At 41.8% G+C, this 23,721-nt stretch overlaps 1 protein-coding gene across 12 annotated transcripts in view; it reads left to right on the forward strand.

The window, feature by feature from the left end:
* DENND5B (DENN domain containing 5B) overlaps positions 1–23,721 on the forward strand; it is a 208,929-nt gene that overhangs the window by 142,526 nt on the left and 42,682 nt on the right. For 6 of the 12 annotated variants that reach the window (XM_016923690.4, XM_016923692.4, XM_016923691.4 and 3 more), the window contains 6 exons: positions 481–712; positions 5,335–5,485; positions 14,954–15,047; positions 16,053–16,163; positions 21,470–21,601; positions 23,209–23,361. In XM_016923690.4, the coding sequence (XP_016779179.3) occupies positions 481–712; positions 5,335–5,485; positions 14,954–15,047; positions 16,053–16,163; positions 21,470–21,601; positions 23,209–23,361 (873 nt within the window). The remainder of the gene's footprint in view (positions 1–480; positions 713–5,334; positions 5,486–14,953; positions 15,048–16,052; positions 16,164–21,469; positions 21,602–23,208; positions 23,362–23,721) is intronic. The other 6 variants (XM_001138331.7, XM_009425632.5, XM_063786758.1 and 3 more) reach the window with 1 other exon arrangement.

Genomic DNA, 23,721 nt, shown 5'->3' on the forward strand with positions numbered 1-23,721 from the left:
AGGCAGGAGAATGGCATGAACCCGGGAGGTGGGAGCTTGCAGTGAGCCGAGATCATGCCACTGCACTCCAGCCTGGGTGACAGAGCGAGACTCTGTCTCAAAGAAAAAATAAAACGAAATTACAACTCATTGGGGAAAGGGATAAAAATTTTTAACTGCAAGTGAAGTGGATGATTGACAGTTGTATAGCAACTTATCTGCCATCTTTCGTTACTGATGCCCTCTTTGCTACATAATGGTCATAAGGATCAGAATGTAAATTTTGTAAGGTAAGATCAGTGCTAAAGACCTAAGTGACGTACATTCTCTAAATTTAGGAAAATGGAAAGAAAAGTGGATTTTTAAGGATTTTTGAATTTCAAGTGTCAGTTTTATAAGATTTAAAAAAGGAATGTCCTGAGTTAACATAATTTTCAGGCTTATCATGTAGTGTTGAGATGGTCTCTTTGCACTAATAATTTCCTAATTATCTCATTACAGGCTTCCTTTCTGTCTGACCAGCCTGAGCCTTACCTGCCATTTCTTTCACGCTTCATTGAAACACAGATGTTTGCCACCTTTATTGATAATAAAATTATGTCTCAGTGGGAAGAGAAAGATCCTTTGCTTCGGGTCTTTGACACTCGGATTGATAAGATAAGGCTGTATAATGTAAGGGCACCCACCTTGCGGACATCTATATATCAGAAATGCAGCACTTTAAAAGAAGCAGGTACATTTGCCATGCCTTTTAAATTAAATTAAAATCCATTATCGCTTTTTTCCCACAAATTGTTGGCCTTATGTACAACAAAATTAATTTTCAGTTTTAGACTTCATGGCTAACCTGGTACTACATCACGAAATGCTTTGTAAATTTTTCTTTCTGAGTCCCACTCCTACTTGACGTTCCTCTTCTCTTAGAAGAGGAAAAACAATAATAAATTGAATCAAGTATGTCTGGAAGGTTGCTATGATTTTTGTTTTTGTTTTTGTTTTTGAGATGGATCTCACTCTGTCACCCAGCCTAGAGTGCAGTGGCGCGATCTTGACTCACTGCAACCTCCGCCTCCCGGGTTCAAATGTTTCTCCTGCCTCTGCCTCCCAAGTAGCTGGGATTACAGGCACGCACCATCACGCCTGACTAATTTTTGTATTTTTATAGAGATGGGATTTCACCATGTTGGCCAGGCTGGTCTCGAACTGCTGACCTCAGGTGATCTGCCCTCCTCAGCCTCCCAAAGTGCTGAGATTACAGGTGTGAGCCACCATGTCCAGCCTGACTTTTGTTTTATTCTCTTTATTGCCTAAATGGAAAAAATGTTAATTTCTGTCTTGCTACTTATGTTTCTTTTTCTTTTTCTTTTTCTTTTTCTTTTTTTTTTTTTTTTGAGGTGGAGTCTCACTCTGTCGCCCAGGCTGGAGTACAGTGGCGCCATCTTGGCTCACTGCAAGTGACACCTCCCGGGTTCACGCCATTCTCCTGCCTCAGCCTCCCGAGTAGCTGGGACTATAGGCGCCCGCCACCACACCCGGCTAATTTTTTGAATTTTCAGTAGAGACGGGGTTTCACTGTGTTAGCCAGGATGGTCTCGGTCTCCCGACCTCGTGATCCGCCCACCTCGGCCTCCCAAAGTGCTGGGATTACAGGCGTGGGCCACTGCGCCTGGCCTTATGTTTCATTTTTATTTCTCACCTCTTCTCTATATCCAAGAAAGGATAAGTATTTATTTAAAACAGTAAATCTTAGATTCTGCTTAATTTACATACTAAAACAGTATCTTTGCTTTAGTAGTGCCATTAATTATAATAGCTTCACTTATTGAAATTAAATCTGACTCAGGCTGGGCGTGATGGTTCACACCTTTAATCCCAGCACTTTGGAATGCCAAGGCCAGCGGATCACTTGAGGTCAGGAGTTCAAGACCAGCCTGGCCGACATGGCGAAACCCCATCTCTACTAAAAATACAAAAATTAGCCAGGTGTGGTGTCATGCGCCTGTAATCCCAGCTACTAGGGAGGCTGACATAGAAGAATCACTTGAACCCGGGAAGCGGAGGTTGCAGTGAGCCAATGTGGCACCACTGCACTCCCGCCTGGGCAACAGAGCAAGACTCCGTCTCAAAAAAATAAAAAGAAAGCAGTTAAATCTGAGTCTTAGCCAGTCTTGTCTAGGAGTGTAATATAGTCCATTAAATAAATAATCATATTAATAGCCAACATGAGTATTTACTATGTCAGTCATCATGCCAGATGTTCATGAATTTTTTTTTTTCTTTTGAGACAGGGTCTCACTTGTTGCCTAGGCTGGAGTGCAGTGGTGCCATCATGGCTCACTGCAGCCTCAACTTCCTGGGCTTAGGTGATGTTCCTACCGCAGCCTCCTGGGGAACTGGTACTACAGGCATGTGCCACCACCCTCGGGTAATTTTTTGCATTTTTTGTAGAGACAGGGTTTCACCATGTTGCTCAGGTTATTATCTTACCTTGGTTGGTCTTGAACTCCTGGGCTTAAGTGATCCACCTGCTTCAGTTTCCCAAAGTGCTGGGATTACAGGTGTGAGCCCAGCACCCTTTTTTTTTGTGAAACAGAATCTCGCTGTCACTCAGGCTGGAGTGCAGTGGTGCCATCTCGGCTCACTGCAACCTCTGCCTCCTGGGTTGAAGTGATCCTCCCACCACAGCCTCCCAAGTAGCTGGGACTACAGATGCATGCCACCATGCCTGGCTAATTTTTTGTATTTTTGGTAGAGACAGGGATTCACGATGTTGCTCAGGCTGGTCTTGAACTCCTGAGCTCAAACAAAACACCTGCCTTGGCCTCCCAAAATGCTAGGATTACAGGCATGAGCCATCATGTCTGGCCTGGAATACTTATTTTTATTTTATTACTGCCCTCATTTTACAATTGAGAAAACTGAGAGGTTAAGTAACTTGCCTGTGGTTGGTGGTTGCATAGCTAGTGATTGATTGAGCCATGGTTTGAATCCAGGTCTGATTTCTGGCACAGGAAGCCTTAACATCATGTTAGCTGTTCATTCAAGAAAGAACTATGTAAAATGTACTAGTCCACACTTATTTTATACAATTATGCCTGGTCCCTAACCTGTTCTTTGCCAGATAAGCAGATACCTATCACCTGACGGCCCTCCCTTTTATTTCTTTCCCTTCAAATGTTGGAGTTATTTGACAGCAACTTTTCCTCTGGAGAAAAAGGAGGCAGCAAATGTGGAGCTTCCTTGATCTGTCTCTCTTGATTGCTTGCCTGCCTTTCCCACTTTACTTAAATAGATCAAAGTCAGGAATGATGATGCTGAAGCTTTAGCGTATGTAAGGGAGAAGTATGTAAATGATGTCTTTTATGTAACCATGGAAACATCACCCTGTTGTATTCCCACGAATCAGGGTAGATCCTTGGAGCCCCTTCAGGAAGTGGCAATTACCTATGTGGTTTTGGAAATTGAGAAAGTAGAATTAATGAAATTGTCTATCCTTGTTCAGAGAATAAAATGACTTCCAGTGCCTTAATAGCCATGTGAATAGCATAATGCCTTGTTGCGCAAATTTTATTTCTCCTTTCCTGATGGAATTTTTTAGATGGAACTAAGCACCAATACCTTAATTGTGTGCTTCCAGAAAGTCTTTCCAATTAAAATAGATTTTCTTTCAGCCTCTCAGAGAGTTTGGTACTCCCACTGTCATCACAGAAATTATATAATACTCTTGAAAATACCACTGTGGCCAGGCACAATGGCTAACGCCTGTAATCCCAGCACTTTGGGAGGCCGAGGAGGGCAGATCATCTGGGGTCAGGGGTTCGAGACCAGCCTGGCCAATGTGGTGAAACCCCATCTCTACTAAAAATACAAAAATTAGCTGGGCGTGGTGGCGGGTGCCTGTAATCCCAGCTACTCGGGAGGCTGAGGCAGGAGAATCGCTTGAACCCAGGAGGTGGAGGTTGCAGTGAGCTGAGATTGCGCCATTGCACTCCAGCCTAGACTCCGTCTGAAAAAAAAGGAAAAGGGGCAACATAAACTGATTCTATGAAATATTTATAAAGGCACCTGGTTCTTCTCTTAAATCACAAAATTAGCAGCTCCCACAGTGTGTTCTGTTTATCACACAACTACCATTACTGCTTGTTCTCCCCTTTTAAGTAATCTCTAGGCAGAGGATCAGAGACCTAGTCTTGCTTCTAAAATATATTTTCTCTTGACAATTCAGTTGATTAAAATGTTTAAGATCAGGTTTTATTTATTTGTTTGTTTACCTGAGAAATAGATCACTGTTTCTGGGGACTTTGAGACATCTTCCAACATCCCTGACTCTTAGTGGTTTTAAAATAGAAATGTTTAGTAATCCCATCTTAACATTCACCTATTTTATTCTTCAAAAGGCCAGTTTCTTATCCTCTGGACATTTTCTAAATGCCTGCTTATATGACTTTTTGCTGTATTACCTTCTTGATCTAATAAACACTCCAAAATGACTCCTACTAATGAGAATGTGACTGCTGCTAAAAGTGAGGTAATAAACTTCACACCGTTCCTTGTTTTTACAGATGGAGAACCACGAATATTTAATAGGTCTTTGTACAAAGAAGTAAAGTTAATAAGGCCATTGTGCTTGCGTCTTCTCTTTAACTTGTATTTCAGCTCAAGAAAAATATTTTATTTGCTATCATTTTCTTTAATGTTGTACTTAGAACCATATTGTTGTGTAAGAATATTGAATTTCTTACTTAAGAGAAACTGTTTCAATACAAAATTGTAGGCTTTTCAGCCCCGCTGCCCTGATTTTGACAAAGGCAGAAAATACCATGAAAATTAATCATCCAATATTTACTTAAAGTTAACTTTTTATACTTACATTATACTAATTTCTGAAGAGCCCTTGTAAAAATCTATTTCAAGACCGGGCGTGGTGGCTCACGCTTATAATCCCAGCACTTTGGGAGGCCAAGGAGGGTGGATCACCTGAGGTCAGGAGTTGAAGACCAGCCTGAGCAACATGATGAAACGCCATCTCTACTAAAAATACAAAACTAGCTGGAACTGGTGCATGCCTGCAGTCTCAGCTAGTTGGGAGGCTGAGGCAGGAGGATCGTTTGAACCCAGGAGGCAGAGATTGCAGTGAGCTGAGATCACGCCATTGCACTCCAGCCTGGGCAATAAGAGTGAAACTCTGTCTCAAAACATGCATGTATGCGCGCACGCACACACACACACACACACAATATCTGTTTCAGAGTGTCAGAGTGATTGGGTTCTCTGTAGGTGCATGAGTGGAGGAAGCATTATTTTTGAAGGGCTAGCAATGAAATGTCTCTAATTTATTATAAATTTAATTTATAGCCCAATCAATTGAGCAGAGACTGATGAAAATGGATCACACTGCAATCCACCCACATCTACTTGATATGAAAATTGGTCAAGGCAAATATGAGCAGGGGTTCTTTCCAAAGTTACAGTCCGATGTCTTGGCAACAGGACCAACCAGTAACAAGTAAGCATGTTCTTCACTTGAGTAGTTGGTTGAAGGAATGAATGAAGGGTGGGGTGCTCTGCAACTCAAATGGACAATGCTTAACTATTAAACATCTATCTGATTACTTTTTTCTTGACCACATTAATGCATTTGAAATATGGATTGACACTTCTGTGAGTGCTTGACCTTTAAATCCATCATTTAAAAAAAAAAGAAAAAAACAAAGGCTAGAGATTTTTTTTTCTTTTTCAAGCAAAGTACACTTGGAAAAGCCACACTTTAAATGGCGATTTAAATATAATGATAATACTATCTAATGGAATTTAGAAAGGTTAGACCTTTATCATCTGTGTTAGTTTCCTAGGGCTGCTATAACAAAGAACCACAAACTCAGTGGCTTAAAACAACAGAAATTATTCTTCCACAGTTTTGGGAGGTAGAAATTTGAAATCAAGGAATTGGCAGGGCCACGCTCCCTTCGAGGCTTCTAGGGAATGATCCTTCCTTGCCTTTTCCAGATTTTAGGAGAACATAAGAGAGTTTAGCAACAGCCTGTCACACCAGTCTAATGAGATCCTTCCAGATGAAAGAGCCTTCAGATGTCTCACCTCTGCCTTAAACTGGGTTCTGTTAAGAGGAGTGGTTCCAGAGAAGACAGGGTAGTACTTTGGGTAGCAAGATATATTCTTAGGCTCCATCTTCCCTCTTGAAGAGCTAAAGAGAAAATTTTTTGAAAAGAAAATTTTTAGTTTTAGTATCCTTTTAAATATTTAGAAAAGGAATACCAAACAGTAAAGTAAAAGAATTGTGGCCAGGCATGGTGGCTCACGCCTATAACCTCAGCACTTTGGGAGGCCGAGGCAGGCAGATAGCTTGAGCCCAGGAGTTCAGGACCAGCCTAGCCAATGTGGCAAAACCCTGTCTCTACAAAAAAGATAGAAAAATTATCTGGGCATGGTGGTGTGCACCTGTGGTCCCATTTACTGAAGTGGGAGAATCACTTGAGCCCCAGGAGGTTGAGGCTACGGTGAGCCGTGATTGCACTACTGCCCTTCAACCTGGGAAACAGAGAGGCCCTGTCTTAAAAAATAAAATAGTATTAAAAAGAATTGTGGATTAAAAACAGCAACAACAACAACTTCATTTGGAGCTGGGTGTGGTGGCACATGCCTGTATCCCTAGCTACTTGGGAGGCTGAGATGGGAGGATCACTTGAGCCCAGGAGTTGGAGGTTGCAGTGACCTATGATCACCACTATTATCCAGCCTGGGCAACACAGCGAGGCCCTGTCTCAAAAAAAAACTTGGGCCAGGCACGGTGGCTCACGCCTGTAATCCCAGCACTTTAGGAGTACGAGGCAGGAAGGATCACTTGAGCCCAGGAGTTTGAGACCAGCCTGGGGAACATAGGAAGACCCTGTCTCTACAAAAAAATACATATATTTTTTTGAGACAAGGTCTTGCTCTGTTGCCCAGGCTGGAGTGCTGTGGCCCGATCATGGTTCATTATAGCCTTGACCTCCCCAGGCTCCCAAGTAGCTGGAACTAAAGGCACATGCCACCACACCTAGCTAATTTTTGTATTTTTTTATAGAGATAGGATTTTGCCTTATTGCCCAAGCTGGTGTTGAACTTCTGGGCTCAAGCAACCTGAACTCCTTGGCCTCCCAAAGTGCTGGGATTATAGGTGTGAGCCACCAGGCCAAGCCCCTACAAATTTTTTTTTTTTAATTAGGCCAGGCATGGTGGCTCACGCCTGTAATCCCAGCACTTTGGGAGGCCTAAGCAAGTGTATCACTTGAGGCCAGGAGTTAAAGACCAGCCTGGCCAATGTGGCGAAACCCCGTCTCTACTAAAAATACAAAAATTAGCTGGGTGTGGTGGTGCATGCCTATAATGCCAGCTACTTGGGAGGCTGAGGCATGAGAATCACTGGAGCCTGGGAGGCAGTCAGGCATGCAACTATAGTCCCAGCTACTGGTGAGGCTTAGGTGGGAGGATCACTTGAACCTGAGAGATCTAGGCTGCAGTGAGCCATGATGTGATCGCATCACTGCATTCCAGCCTGGTCAACCCTGCAAAGACCCTCTTTCAAAAAAACAAAAAACCCTTCGTTTGATTGACCTTTCATTTAAAAGGCTGTCTCAACTTTAATGAAGGCAGTACTAGAGGATGGTTCACTAGAAATGTGGAAAAGTTATACATTCAGAATGAAATTTTCTCCTCTTGTAGAAAATGCATGTTTATACCAAAGTCTTGGGGAGGAAAATTGTTCAAGAGCATTTAATATGCTGCTTACAAGACAGAAGCAAATAACTAATGACTGAAATTTTTATTGTACTTGCCTTAGTTTGCAGGGTTTCACCCTCCAGTGAAGGGGTGGCCCTGCTTTTATACACACTGAACTTAAGAAATGTGCTAAGATGCGAGGCCTGGTGGCCTCCCCAGTACTACCTACTGGGAGGCTGAGGAGGAAGTATTCCTTGAGGCCAGGAGTTGGAAGCCACGACGTGCAATGATTGTGTCTGTGAATAACCTCCAGCATAGGCAACATAGTGCGACCTCATCTTTATTTAAAAAAAAAAAATGTGCTAATAGATACTGATGGTTGTGAGGGTTCAAACTTTCCAGATAATGGTACTAGATACAATATTCTATTTTTCAGAAGTGGATGATAATTAGGAGAATTTTCCATAAGAACAGATTAGCCATCAGTTTATTAATTTTTTCTTTTATTTGTGAAGTATCCTAATTGTTCGAATCACTTTGATCTGGATAGACTATTAGTTTAACAGTTTTTGTTTCCTTTTTTTTTTTTTTTTTGAGACGGAGTCTCCCTCTGTTGCCCAGGCCAGAGTGCAATGGTACGATCTCAGCTCACCGCAACCTCCACCTCCCAGGTTCAAGCGATTCTCCTTCCTCAGCCTCCCTGAGTAGCTGGGATTACAGGCATGCGCCACTACGCCAGGCTAATTTTATTTTTTTATTAGAGACAGGGTTTTACTATGTTGGCTAGGCTGGTCTAGAAATCCTGACCTCAGGTTATCCGCCCACCTCGGCCTCCCAAAGTGCTGGGATTACAGGCGTGAGCCACTGCACCCGGCGCTTTTTTTTTCCTTTTGATGGCATTAGATTGTTCATTCATTCATGTGGCAAATATTTATGGAACTCCTACTATATGTGAGGACTGTCCTAGTCACCACGAGTTTATTAATGAAGAAAACAACAAAAATCTCTGCTTCCAAGTGCAAGTAAACAAAAAAAAGGAACCTAATATGTCAAGTAACATGTCAGATGATAAGAGTTATGAAGAAAAACAAAGTAGGAAAGAAAAGTAGAGAGTGCTTAGGAGGGAGGAGTTTAATTTTGAAATCTTATAGCCTTATTTTCTTGCTTTTGCCTTATATATAATTTTATGGTTTCCCATTTCCACACGAAGCCTCAGTCATTACGTTAGATATAGTCAAGAGAAAAGATCTCAGAACAATTGCAGGGTAAATGGATTTATAACCATGCCTGTGGATCAACTGTTGAGAGAACTTCATATGCTGTTTACAAGACAGAACAAAATAAGCAGTCTTTAGTATTTCAGCAATTGTGATTATCATTGGTAAAATTATGCTTAGTAAATAAAGTTTAATAATGCAAAGAATAAATTAATTACTTAACAAGACCAGGAATGTGTGGACTTCATAGCAATTTGCTTAAGCGCAGTGCTCATTTCCCTGTTTTGAAAATAAAATTAAGTAGGCCATTTTGTTCCACAGAGTGTATAGTAAGAGCTAGTTATATTTAAGTTAATCTTTATCCTTTTCTGCCTGCCAAGGACACAGTTTTATGCCATTTATATTTCTGTGCCTTCCTTTTCGTTTATTATATAAGTCCGTTAGCTAGTATTTATATTCTGTTTCATATTTTTACTATTTATTTGGACTACCTTGCCCATTAACCCTAATTTTTAAAATCCCTGAGCAAACTTTGTGTTATACTGACCTTTTTTGCTACAGGGCTGTTTTCAAGGCCTCCATATCAAAGATCTACACCCAGGTCTTTGTACATTTTGTTTGTTATTTATATTCTATTCTTCCCCTTTAAAGATCTTCAGGTTGTGTTTATATTCTGTTTCAGAATCTTAGTGTGTTTTTTGTGGATCATAATTTTCAATCACCCCCGATTCTTTTTGTATCCTTTTTACAGTCTTACATTGCTCTTTTGCTTTGGAGACATTTCCAGGGATTCCACTTCAAAAATCTGTAACTAGATCTTTGCACATTTTTCCCTGATATAAACCATAAACCTACTCCTCTTCTTAAGAAACTATTTTGAGAGGGGCTACCTTCCTTGATACCATTGTAAAAAGAGTAAGTATTCTTAGGATAATGAATACATTTCATGAGGATGATAGGTAAGAGCTGAGAAAATTTTAAAAAATAGATGGATACAATATTTGCTCTTTAAAAATCTGGAATATTGGCCAGGCACAGTGCCTCATGCCTGTAATCCCAGCAGTTTGGGAGGCCAAGGCAGGTGGATAACAAGGTTAGGAGTTCAAGGCCAGCCTGGCCGAGATGGTGGAACCCCATCTCTACTAAAATACAAAAATTAGCCGGGCACGGTGGCTGGAGCCTGTAATTCCAGATACTCGGGAGGCTGAGGCAGGAGAATCACTTGAGCGGCAGAGGTTGCAGTGAGCTGAAATGAAGCCACTGCACTCCAGCTTGGATGACAGAGTGAGACTTCGTCTCAAAAAAAGAAAAAATCTGGAATACTAGAAAGTGATGGGGTTAATTTTTAACCACTCAGAATCCCATCACCATGGAATGTTAAAATGTGATATTATGCTCTTACATAGCAAGGTTGGGGGAGCAGGAGAACGGGAGTGCACACATCTTGTTTTTGAAACAAAATTAAAATGTTTATAGAATGTTATACCTTTTTTATTACTGTATCATGAGCATTCTCATATTATTAGAAATTTGAATTTTTTAATGACTGCATGAGATTTCACTACCCTCTACTGTTGAACATTTCGGTTGTTTTGAGTATATTTACTTGATTCTACTGTTGGTTGTAAGATCTGCAGTTAACTCAAAGGCTTTTAGGAAAAAGTATATATTAAACATGCATAGGGACTGAAAGATGCATCCTAATTTCAGGAACATTTAAAAGCCAAAATGTGAGTCTTGGAATAAAGGAAATACAGTTTGTTATTACATATCTATATGCTGTGATGAACATCTGTAAACCTACATGTTAGACTGCATCTCTGTTTACTTAATTGTATTTATACAAGGGGCAGATGATGGCCAGGCATGGTGGTTCACGCCTGTAATCCCAGCACTTTGGGAGGCCGAGGCCAGAGAGGATCACGAGGTCAGGAGATCGAGACCATCCTGGCTAACACAGTGAAACCCTGTCTCTACTAAAAATACAAAAAATTAGCCTGGCGGGTGCCTGTAGTCCCAGCTACTCGGGAGGCTGAGGCAGGAGAATGGCGTGAACCCGGGAGGCAGAGCTTGCAGTGAGCCAAGATTGTGCCACTGCATTCCAGCCTGGACGACAGAGTGAGACTCCGTCTCAAAAAAAAAAAGAGGGGGGCAGGTGCTATAGTAGACTTTGCCAGTAAGATGGCTGACAGACAAGATACTGGCCCTTCTAGAGGAGATTTTATAGAAAATGGAGATAAGTAACTATAATACTCTGTGATAGATACTATAATTGAGGCGTACAGGATGGGTAGCTAACTTAGATTTGAAAGAGTCCTAGAACACTTTCTGGAAGCAGTGGCCTCTAATCTATCTGAAAGGTGAATGAAAGTTGGGAGAAAACTTCATGGACAAAGGCTCAGAGGTGACAGAACTTATTTCGTTGGAAACACTGAGGTTGAAAATTGCAGGAGCTGGGCCGGGCGTGGTGACTCACGTCTGTAATCCCAGCACTTTGGGAGGCTGAGGTGGGCGGATCACCTGAGCTCAGGAGTTCCAGACCAGCCTGGCCAACATGGTGAAACCCCGTCTCCGCTAAAAATACAAAAATTAGCTGGGCATGTTGGCACATGCCTGTAATCCCAGCTACTTGGAAGGCTGAGGCAGGAGAATTGCTTGAACCTGGGAGGCAGAGGTTGCCGTGAGCTGAGATTGCGGCATTGCACTCCAGCCTGGGTGACAAGAGCAAAACTCTGTCTCCAAAAAAAAAAGAAAATTGCAGGAGCTTTAAAGTAGAAAGAGCGATCAGCAGTACTAAATGTAGAAGAGGTTTTGAGTAAGCTAAGGATCAAATAATAGCCATTGGACTTGGCAGTTAGGGGTTTCAGTGGCTTCATCAAGAGGATTTTTAGGGCTGGGCACGGTAGCTCATGCCTGTAATCCCAGCACTTTGGGAGGCCGAGGCGGGCAGATCACTTGAGGTCAGGAGTTCGAGACCAGCCTGGCCAACATAATGAAACCCTGTCTCTACTAAACAATACTAAAATTAGCTGGGTTTGGTGGCACATACCTGTAGTCCCAGCTACTTGGGAGGCTGAGGCAGGAGAATCACTTGAACCCGGGAGACGGAAGTTGCAGTGAGATCACGCCACTGCACTCCAGCCTGGGTGGCAGCCTGAGACTCCATCTCAAAAAAAAAAGTGGGGGGGCTTTAGGCAGCTGGGAACAGACACACCTGTAATCCCGGCACTTTGGGAGGCTGAGACAGGCAGATTGCATTGAGCTCAGGAGTTCAAGACTGATCTAGGCAACATGGTAAAACGCTGTCTCTACAAAAAATACAAAAATTAACTGAGCATTGGTGGCTTGCACCTGTAATCCCAGCTACTTGGGAGGCCGAGGTGGGCGGATCACATGAAGGTCAGGAGTTCGAGACCAGCCTGGCCAACATGGTGAAACCCCATCTCTACTAAAAATACAAAAATTAGCCGGGTGTGGTGGTGTGCACCTGTGATCCCAGCTATTCGGGAGACTGAGGCAGGAGAATCACTTGAACCCAGGAGGTGGAGGTTGCAGTGAGCCGAGGTCGTGCCACTGTACTCCAGCCTGGGCGACAGAACAAGACTCCGTCTCAAACAAACAAACTAAAACAAAATTTAAAAAGCATTTTCAAGGGAAGTAGATGATTTGAAATGAACTGAAGATCCAAACGTAAATAAGTAGAAGTCTTACATCTAAATATTTTAAGAATTTTTACATCAGAGGTGTGAAGAAACAGATGTTAACATGACTACAGAGGGCCACAAGGGAGACCAACATGCTTGTCAGCTGAAGAGATTCCACTGAGAGAAAGATTGGTGATACAGCAAAGGAGGTGACTAATGGAGCGGGTTGAAAAGACGGGAGAATTGGTCAAGGATGCAAGTGGAAGACACAGTTTTGAGCCTTGACTAATATATTTTATACTTTGAGATTAGAAGAAAGATGAGGATGTTTATGTGTGTGCATTGTCTAAGTAGAGGGCAGGAAGAAGGAGGCAAGGGTACCTGAGGGTGAAGAGTTTGCAGTAGTCTTTGAGGAGAATGGGGAAGAGTTGATAAAAGGCAGGTGAAGTGATTCATGGGTAGTCGTGAGAGAAATTGGGAACTAGTCTGTGTGGGTATGGGAATAGGGAAGTGAGGGGATAGTCTTCATCCGGGGTTTGGGGCTCTGGTGGGCAGGTAAGGAGGGAAGTAGAGGATTATTACAGAGGAGAGAGTGCTAGAATGGGAGTAGTTTAGGTGGCTTTCCGCAGAATTTATGTTCATAACAGAAAGACGAGAAAGCACAAGGGGTCTTAAGTGAGAGTCAAGGCATGGAAGAGCTAATGTAATGGGAGATGGGGGTCAGTGGCTAAGATGGTGGAGTTCAGGATTTCTGAGGTAGAGGAGTTCTGGATGACCATTGGATTTGGAGAGGAGTTCTGGATGACCATTTGATTTAGTGTGATGTCCTGGTTGCGTCTAAAGCTGAGTGGAGGTGAAGTTGCATGTTAGACGACCCCAGAATTTTAAGACAAAGTTATCTATATAGTCTTTGTACTTCCCATAGCAGGGAAGAAAAGAAAACCGAGCCAGGTTCCAAATTCTTCACTGAATGAAGATGATAGAGAGAAAGGAGTGATTAAGGATAATCGCTGGATGGTTGAGTCTTACACACTAAGCTGGAGCCTGTAGGTAGCTAGGCTGGCAACAAAAGGACCTTTGAATAAGGGAAACATTATATATTTTTAAGCCCCTCATATCATCTAGGGCAGGTCTGGGTCTAGGGCACATGAGTTGAATCATTATTAACCAAAAACAAAGGTATTTGAGCTGGAAGGCAACTTACATCTTCGGCCATACCACCTTGAACGCACCTGATCTCATCTGAAAGGCAGTTTCGATACCAGCAGTTTAGTAGTGGAGAAGATTATTATAGAACTAGCACTGATTTTATCAATCATTTAGAAACAGAATGGAGGTTACTATACTAGAACCTAGTAATTAGGGGAGAAGTGATATAAGATCAGAGAGAAGGAAGCAGAGGTCTTTAAGAGTTTTATAGGCCTTGGAAAAGAGCTCAGGTTTTATTTTAAACTCATTTGTCCTGCATATTTTGATACTGAGTTTATATTATAAATATTTTCTAAAACTGATAAACACAAGCTATCACTTCAGAAACACAGTCATGAAATTTTAGAGCAAAAAGGAATCACAGTGGTCTTTGAGTACAACCCTTAGACTTTACAGATGAGGACTCACTCTTATGAGTTTGAATCTTTCTATTTATCTTGAGATGGGATATCACTGTCATCCAGGCTGGAATGCAGGAGTGCAGTCGTGGCACACTGCGGCCCCAAACTCCTGGGCTCAAATTATCTTCCCACTTCAGCCTCCCAAGTAGCTAAGGAGGCTAATTTTTTAAATTTTTTGTAGAGACAGAGTCTCACTATGTTGCCTAGGCTGGTCTCGAACTCCTGGCCTCAAGTGATCAGGCCAAAGTGCTAGGATTACAGGTGTAAGCCATTGCAACTAGTCAAGTTTGATAGAAATCTTTCCTTAAAAGGTTGGAAGCTTCATACATTTCTATTCTTTTAGGACGCTAGAATTAAGTAATTCTAAATTATGGGTTTTGAGAATATTCTCCTTTGTATTAAAAAATATTCATAATATTTACTTTGAGCAAGTCAAGGCATTAGTATTATATGTCAATATAATCAAGGACTAACTCGGTTAAGATTTGACTTATTGTTATGTATGTAAGTATCTAAAGTGTATTGATACTGTGCCTTTTTGACCTCAGTTTTTAAAAATTCTGATTGTGGTGATGACAGCACATATCTGGAAAGATACTAAAAACCATTTGATTGTATGTTTTAAATGGGTGCATAGTATGGTATTTTAATTATATTTTAACAAAGCTGCTATATATTTTTTAAATAATTGATTTTAAAATGTGTGTGTCAGTCTTTTGTGTTGAATGGTTAATGCTTTCTATTTTAAAGATAAGGAACACATTTTTAAATAATTTGATTGTTTCAGTCGCTGGGTAAGTCGAAGTGCCACTGCACAGCGCAGGAAAGAACGCCTTCGCCAGCATTCTGAGCATGTTGGGCTGGACAACGACTTGAGGGAGGTATGTGGTCTGCCTTCCTGGGGTGCCTCACAGCAAGCGCCATGAACTAGGCTTATTCCTTCCAGCAGATGTCATTGTGTAGACTCTTAATGTTCTTTAAAAAAAAAAAACTGTTTAGTTATAGTTTAAAGTATTAATCCTTTTGTACGGACATATAGCAGAAAACACCCTTTTTTCCATTTTTGTAATTTCAAGACATCTATAATAAGGCTCTAAAACAAGTCTTTCTGTGTATTACATCAAGTAAAGATCAAGTTGAGGATAAATTTTTAGTTACTATGTCTCCTTTAGGAGAAAAATTGTCTGCATGAGAAGCCTAGACATTTCTAAGTTTCAAGCATAATTATAAGGAGTAGTGTGATGTACTTGCCTATGCTTTGTTCTTGGCTTGCTGGCACCATTTTTTTTTCTTGAATCTCTAAATCTACTTTATATTTTTGAAAGTGTTTTAAAACTATTTTTAAATTAAGATCCTTACACTTTATTTGTACTCTTTGAAAATAAGACCATAATTATACAACAAGTAAGTTTTGATTTTTTTGTGTGTGAAATCTGCATATATATATAGTGTCTTGCTATGTTGCCCAGGTCTTGAACTCCTGGGCTCAAGCAGTGCTCCTGCCTCAGCCTCCCAAAGTATTGGGATTACAGGTGTGAGCTGCCTTGCCCAGCCTGATTGTTTTGTTTCTTATGATCAAAAGAGAAATGCAATCAGAAGACTTGTTAACTGTTTTCTAGAATCAAATTTGTAAAAATAAAGCAGAAAACATCATCCCAAACATCTCTTGTTTTTGTTGTGTTCATACATATATGATTTTAAACATTTTATTAAGAACTGAGGCATCACCTGTGTAGTGCTTTTTTTTTTTTTCCGGCTACTGTATTTTCTTCCCTTCCCTCTCTTTTGCTGTGATTTTATCATATGCATGCTTGTTCTGCTTGTCTCTTTCTCCCTATCCTTTTCTTTTTTGCTTTCCTGTCATTGGCATTTCTCCATCCTCTTAGCCTTCCGGGGAACTTGTGGTCTGTCAGAACTCCATGGCATTCTGGGAGTGGGACCAGGGTCCACCTCCTCCTGCACGACTTCCTAAAAAATCCTTCTCTGAGTGCTGCCTGGTATGTTCTTTGCTTGAAAGTGCTTTACCAGATGTTCCCCCAATCTTGTCTTTGATGTTACTTGAATGTTACACATGTGTGGGTGCACATAGCTCTAGAATGCCTCACATGACCTTGAGATGTGAACTCACACTCCCCATTTTGCTCTCTGCTTCTTGTTATGTTTAGTCCCTTTCTGTGTTTGTGTGTGCTAATATGAGTAATTCTATGCTGCTGACATGTAAAACTAATCATTTGGGTCTCTAATCAGTGGGATTTTTTTTGTGTGCTAGATAGCAAATTGCCTTACTTCAAAGGGGAAAATGTATTAAATATACAAACTCCCCTTTATTTAAGCGTTTTCCAGAAGTACAGATGTGATTGAATTTCAAATAGCCTTTCTTTTGCTGGGTTTTATCTCCACAGAATTTTAATTTCCCCTTCCTGGTCTGTATTTTATGTGGTCAGAAAATTCAGTCATCAACATAGAATCTCAGTGCCAAGAGGAATCTTTAAGGTCATCTTGTCCAATTTGACATGATTAAATTGAAGTCCAAGAGATTTGCCCAGAGTTAAAAGCACACAAAGACAGAGCTGGACCTATAGCCCAAGACTCCTGACTTTTAGGCCAATATTCTTTCCGTTTACCCTGCATGCCAGCTTGCACTAACCACTGTTCACTTGAGGCAACAAGCAACTTAGAAATCTTGCTTATAGTTTTCCCCCATTATGCCATACTAGCTTAAATCTATTTTACAATGGTCTTCTCTTCACAAGTTGAACACCAACTTGTAAAGGGCTAGGGTGTTTACTAGAAAATTCTGGGAGAGCCTGTATTAAAGAGCAGTTAGTTCAGTGTTTATTGAATAATAGGATATATTTTCATAGGTAGTTCCTAGTGGTTTGTTTCATTTGTCTTAAGCAGAAATAAAGAAGAGCACAGTAGTAATCTCAGAAGAAATCTGGGGTTACTTCTAGACTGTATTATAAAAGCATTTCTTGTGAAAAGTCTCTCTCCTATATTTTTCATCTTGAAATATGTTTTTTCCTCCAGATGTTATTTTTATCATCACTTGTTTATTTTAAAGGCAGTTGCTCTGTTTTTGCAATTTGCAGAAGCAACCTCCCTTCTTGCTGTGAAGAGAGGCCTTTTGCCGCCCCCTGTATCCTTTCTGTGCATGTCCATGGAATGTTGCTATTTCTATGGCTCCAGCAGAGATGCCCAGAAGGAGACTTTGCACATGGCCCTATGGAATCCACTGTTGGCTAATAACTGTACCTGCCCCATATGTACTGGGGGCTCAGTAAATTGGTCACTCATAGGACAGCCACCATCTAGCTTGTTTTCCTTTATATAAAACAGGACATAAACTTTAAACAGTGCTTAATTTTTTGTTTGTTTTTGAGACGGAGTCTCCCTCTGTCGCCAGGCTGGAATGCAGTGGCATGATCTTGGCTCACTGCAGCCTCCACCTCCTGATCTTCCTGCTTAGGCCTCCCAAGTAGCTGGGACTACAGGCACGTACCATGCCCAGCTAATTTTTTTTTTTTTTTTGTATTTTTAGTAGAGACGGGGTTTCACCATGTTGGCCAGGATGGTCTCGATCTCTTGACCTTGTGATCCTCCCACCTTGGCCTCCCAAAGTGCTGGGATTACAGGTGTGAGCAACCTTGACCAGCCGACAGTGGTTAATTTTTAATCCAGTAATTGACTTTAAAAAGTATTCAGGGGCCAGGCGCAGTGGCTTACACCTTTAATCCCAGCACTTTGGGAGGACGAGGTGGGTGGATCACTTGAGAACAGGAGTTCGAGACCAGCCTGGCCAACATGGTGAAACCCCATCTCTACTAAAAATACAAAAATTAGCCAGGTGTTGTAGCACGCGCCTATAATGCCAGCTACTTGGGAGGCTGAGGCAGGAGAATCACTTGAACCCAGGAGGTGGAGGTTACAGTGAGCCAAGATTGCACCACTGCATTACAGCCTGGGCAACAGAGCGAGACTCTGTCTTAAAACAAAACAAAACAAAAAACAGGCAGGGCGTGGTGGCTCACGCCTGTAATCCCAGCACTTTGGGAGGCGAAGTTGAGTGGATCACTTGAGGTCAGGAATTTGAGACCAGCCTGGCCAACATGGCAAAACCCCGTCTCTACTAAAAATATAAAAATTAGCCAGGTGTGGTGGCCAGCACCTGTAATCCCAGCTACTCGAGAGGCTGAGGCAGGAGAACTGCTTGAACCCAGGAGGCGGAGTTTGTGGTGAGCCAAGACCGAGCCACTGCACTCCAGCCTGGGTGACAGAACGAGACTTCGTCTCAAGAAAAAAAAAAATAATAATAATAAATAAATAAAAACTAACCTTCAGACCATTTCTATAGACCTTGTTACATTTGACTTCTCTGCTGGTAATGGTTGATAGATTTTAAAAATCAAATAAACTCGCTGGGCAGGGTGGCTCATGCATGTAATCCCAGCACTTTGGGAGGCCGAGGCAGGCGGATCACGAGGTCAGGAGTTTGAGACCAGCCTGACCAACATAGTGAAACCCTGTCTCTACTGAAAATACAAAAATTACAGCCGGGCGTGGTGGCTCATGCCTGTAATCCCAGCACTTTGGGAGGCCGAGGTGGGCGGATCACAAGGTCAGGAGTTCGAGACCAGCCTGACCAACATGATGAAACCCCATCTCTTAAAAATATAAAAATTAGCCGGGCGTGGCCGGGTGCGGTGGCTCACACCTGTAATCCCAGCACTTTGGGAGGCCGAGGCGGGTGGATCACGAGGTCAGGAGATTGAGACCATCCTGGCTAACACAGTGAAACCCTGTCTCTACTAAAAATACAAAAAATTAGCCGGGTGTGGTGGCAGGCGCCTGTAGTCCCAGCTACTTGGGAGGCTGAGGCAGGAGAATGGTGTGAAACCAGGAGGCGGAGCTTGCAGTGAGCCGAGATCGTGCCACTGCACTCCAGCCTGGGCGACACAGGGAGACTCCATCTCAAAAATAAATAAATAAATAGCCGGGCATGGGATGTGCACCTGTAATCCCAGCTACTCAGGACGCTGAGGCAGGAGAATCACTTGAACCTGGAAGGCGGAGGTTGCAGTGAGCTGAGATCACGCCATTGCACTCCAACCTGGGTGACAGAGCGAGACTCCGTCTCAAAAAAAAATACAAAAATTAGCCGGGCATGGTGGTGCGTGCCTGTAATCCCAGCTACTCAGGAGGCTGAGGCAGGAGAATTGCTTGCACCTGGGAGGCAGAGGTAGCAGTTAGTTGAGATTGCACCACTGCACTTCAGCCTGGGTGACAGATCGAGATTCCGTCTCAAAAAATAAAAATAAACTCTGCAGTTCTCATAACATTTATGTATACTTCTTTCTGCTGCAAACATTTTTTTTTTTTTTTTTGAGATGGAGTCTTGCTTTTGTCACCTAGGCTGGAGTGCGATGGCACGATCTTGGCTCACTGCAACGTCTGCCTCCCGGGTTCAAGCAATTCTCCTGCCTCAGCCTCCCGAGTAGCTGGGATTACAGGCGCCCGCCACATTTTTGTATTTTTAGTAGAGATGGAGTTTCACCATGTTGGCCAGGCTGGTCTCGAATGCCTGGCCTCTGCTTCAAACATTTTTAAGAGGGTCAAAGAAATAAGAGAAAATTGAGAATTAGAGACAACTGTTAAAATGATTGGACTGGAAAAAAACATTATTTTGTTAATTTTGCCTTTCGTCACAAAGGTTGGGAGGTAGCAGGTAAACAGATTAGTTGAATCCCTAATCAGTGGGATTTTTTTTATTTGTACCAGACTTAGCAGATTATTTTCTTCCAAAGGAGAAATATATTAAATGTACAAACTCTCTTTTTTAAAGAATGCAAAGGATTTTACACATCTTCTTTTATAATATCAAGCTCTCCTCTGAAGATAGTAAGGATAGATTTCACATATGTGCCCGTGGGAGGATGTGCTGGCTTGCCGTCTCAGTCTCCGTGCTGCCCCCCACTACCAGCCAATAAACTGCTACTTTTACTATATAATGTAGAGCAGTTATTCTCTAAATATGGTCCTAAGTCACTTGGACTTTTTGGAAAATTCTGCCCTGTGATCCTGATGTAAACATAAGGTATCCAGATGATTTTTTTTTTTTTTTTGAGATGGAGTCTCGCTCAGTTGCCCAGGCTGGAGTGCAGTGACGCCATCTCCACTCACTGCGATCTCCGCCTCCCAGGTTCAAGCGATTCTTCTGCCTCAGCCTCCCGAGTAGCTGGGATTACAGACGTCCACCACCACGCCTGGCTAATTTTTGTATTTTTAGTAGAGATGGGGTTTGACCATGTTGGCCAGGCTGGTCACGTGCTCCTGACCTCTGGTGATCCACCCACCTCGGCCTCCCAAAGTGCTGGGATTACAGACGTGAGCCACCGCCTGGCCTCTGGATGAACTTTTATAGACAGCATAGAAAGAAGAGAGAGAGCACATGTCTTGCACTAAACACATGTAGTGATTTTTTTAATAGAAATTCACTAACCAAAGCTCAAGAGCATTTGGTTAAGTTTCTGTGATACCTTAGAGTTACCACAAACCCCAAAAGTAACACTGTAATTCACTTTCTCTTGATTATAGAAGAAGACAAAGTAGGGCTTTAGCAAAAACATCACAGAAAGAGGCCACCTTCACTTGGAGCACATCGTGCTTTTCAGAGTGATCCTATAGCCTTTTGGGGAGGTAGGGGGGCATGTTTTATGCCCATTTAACAAGCTGAGATGCACAAACATTAGTTGATAACACCTGAGTCATAAAATTAGTTACAACCAGATTCGAAAGCTCCTGATTTTACTGTTGTGACTTGATTATAGAGCAAAGGGTTAGATTGGAGAGCACTGCCCAGGAGGCTAGAGGTATGTTAAGTCTTACTGTATGGGGAAAGGAGTGGAGGAAATCAGTGATCTGAGAACAGCTGGGCTCCTGCAGAACCTTGGATTTGTGATCTAAACACCTAAATTTTTTTGTCCCAACCACAGTCCTGACTTCACAACCTTTTGTATTCCCAATAAAAAGACTAAATGAAATGAAATGTCATCTCACTTTGAATGAGTTTTAACGTGATGGGGTTTCTGTCACTTTACTTCTCACAGGAGTTAACAGTTGTTATGGGGTGGCATATGAGTGTCCTCTGTCTTTTAGTACACTAAAACATTAATTGTTGTTATATGCACATAACACTTACGGACTTTTTTGCATTTCATTTGTCTCTGCACTTGTTTGTATAAGGTTAAGAAGATTAGAAGAATAGCTAATGTTTACGCGTTAAAAATACTCCTTGATTTTTTAGAAATATATGCAAGAGGCACGAAGTTTAGGAAAAAACCTGAGGCAACCCAAACTGTCAGACCTCTCTCCTGCAGTTATTGCACAGACCAACTGTAAATTCGTAGAAGGCTTATTAAAAGAATGTAGAATGAAGGTATGTATTATTCACTGATGCCAGACAGTGTGCATTCATGTTTACACCATGTGTGAGGCTAAGATGAACTGAGTTAACCCCCATTTAAGCATGTAATTTTGCTAGAAGAAAACTTTTACTGTGGCATTGACCTCATGTGCTCTTTACTGGGGTATTGAACCTCCATGGGTTCTTCATTGCCCACAGAATCAATGACATGAGAGCCTTCTACCATTTTGCTCACCTTTTCAGACATTGCTCTCCTCCTCACCAACATGAACGGATGTCTTAAGCAACTCATAATTTGCGTCAGGAATGTTGTCATCTTATGTGAAAGGCAACACTTTTGTGTCTGTGTATGCACCTGTGTACAACCTTATTTGTGCCTGTACATGGTTTTTGTCCCCATAAGGAAAAATACCTTAGCTGTGTTGTAGGTTTGTGTATATTGCACAACGTTCTCCTCTCAGAAACCTGTGTTTATTGGAGGTAGCAGTACAAATTGACAAAACTTAAAACATCATTTTAGCTAATGATTTTATTTATTTATTTGACAGTCATTTCTTGAGTACCTTCTCTGCATATTCAATAAATGTACTACTATTTTCAGCATCAGTATATAGTGGTGAATTAAAGTTCTTGCCTAAAAAAGCTAGATTCTCTCTCATTTTACATTTTATAAAAGCTACTAAGACTGATGCAAATTAACTTACATGAAACTGATTTCCATTTTCTTTCCATTTTTTGGTGCATGCTTGATGAACAAAGAAAAGATAAAAAAGGAGAAGTAAAGTCCTGGTTCATTCACAAATTAGAGTTCTCAAAAAATTTAGAGCTGCCCATTTGTATTCTGGTTTTTACCTAAGTGCAATCAAACTAAGTGCAAGAATCTTTAGTATGCTAAGATGCTGGGGCAGTGATAGGGCAAGTTGTGGTGGCAGGATGGGGTTCCATATTCTGACAGTACCTTTTCTTTTTTTATTGTTTTTTGTTTTTTGAGACAGAGTCTCGCTCTATCACGCAGCAGGCTGGAGTGCAGTGGCATGTGATCTCAGCTCACTGCAACCTCTACCTCCCGGGTTCAAGCAATTCTTCTGCCTCAGCCTCCCAAATAACTGGGATTACAGGCGTGTGCCACTACTGCCCGGCTAACTTTTGTATTTTTAGTGGAGACAGGGTTTCACCATGTTGGCCAGGCTGGTCTCGAACTCCTGACCCCAGGTGATCCACTTGCCTGGGCCTCCCAAAGTGCTGGGATTACAGGTGTGAGCCACCATGCCCAGCCCTGACAGTACATTTTCTAAGTCTGCTGTAATTCCCCAATATCACAGAAGTTAATAATTTGACAACTGTTGCACATAAGCATCTTTTCAACATGGGGATGCCTTACAAATATTATCTTATATTCTCTTTAGTCACACTCCATTTTTCTGACAAAATAGTGACATATAAATTATATTAGTCCAGTTAGTTGAACATCAAGATTAAGAGATTTTTTTCCCAAGGTGATTACAAATCTGCAAATAGAAGTATAATGAAGGGAAACCAAGTCTCCTACTTCAGTAATTGACTTGTTGGTTTTTGGTTTCACTGCTGGGGTGCCTTATGACTACACGTGATATTCTTAGACAAAGCGCATGTTGGTGGAGAAGATGGGACATGAAGCGGTGGAACTTGGCCATGGAGAAGCAAACATCACCGGCCTGGAGGAGAACACCTTGATCGCCAGCCTTTGTGACCTGCTGGAGAGGATATGGAGCCATGGCTTGCAGGTCAAGCAGGTAACAGTTTTAGGAGGTCCTGGTGACATGGCCAGTTAAGAGCCCTGTTAAGAAATGTAACAAGGAGACAAATATGTCATTAAAAAAAAAATAGGCTCTTTTGTCACAAGGGGACTAGAAAAGTGCCACAGGCATTTTAATTTCAGAAAAAGAAAATATAACCCATGAGCAGGAGGTGGTTTGGGGCTCTTTCCTGCTAAGCGGGAAAGGATGAAATAGCACATCATTGCAGAGGCTGTATCCCTAGTAAGTTCCATTAAATGTTTGCCTTTGTCACTGTCCAGAATTAACAGTTCCTTACCATTTTAAGTTATCTAATAATTCAGGCTGAAATCATTCAAATGGTCTCTTTGCTTTTGT

The sequence above is a fragment of the Pan troglodytes genome, chromosome 10 (assembly GCF_028858775.2).
Source record: "Pan troglodytes isolate AG18354 chromosome 10, NHGRI_mPanTro3-v2.0_pri, whole genome shotgun sequence".
Lineage (NCBI taxonomy): Eukaryota > Metazoa > Chordata > Mammalia > Primates > Hominidae > Pan > Pan troglodytes.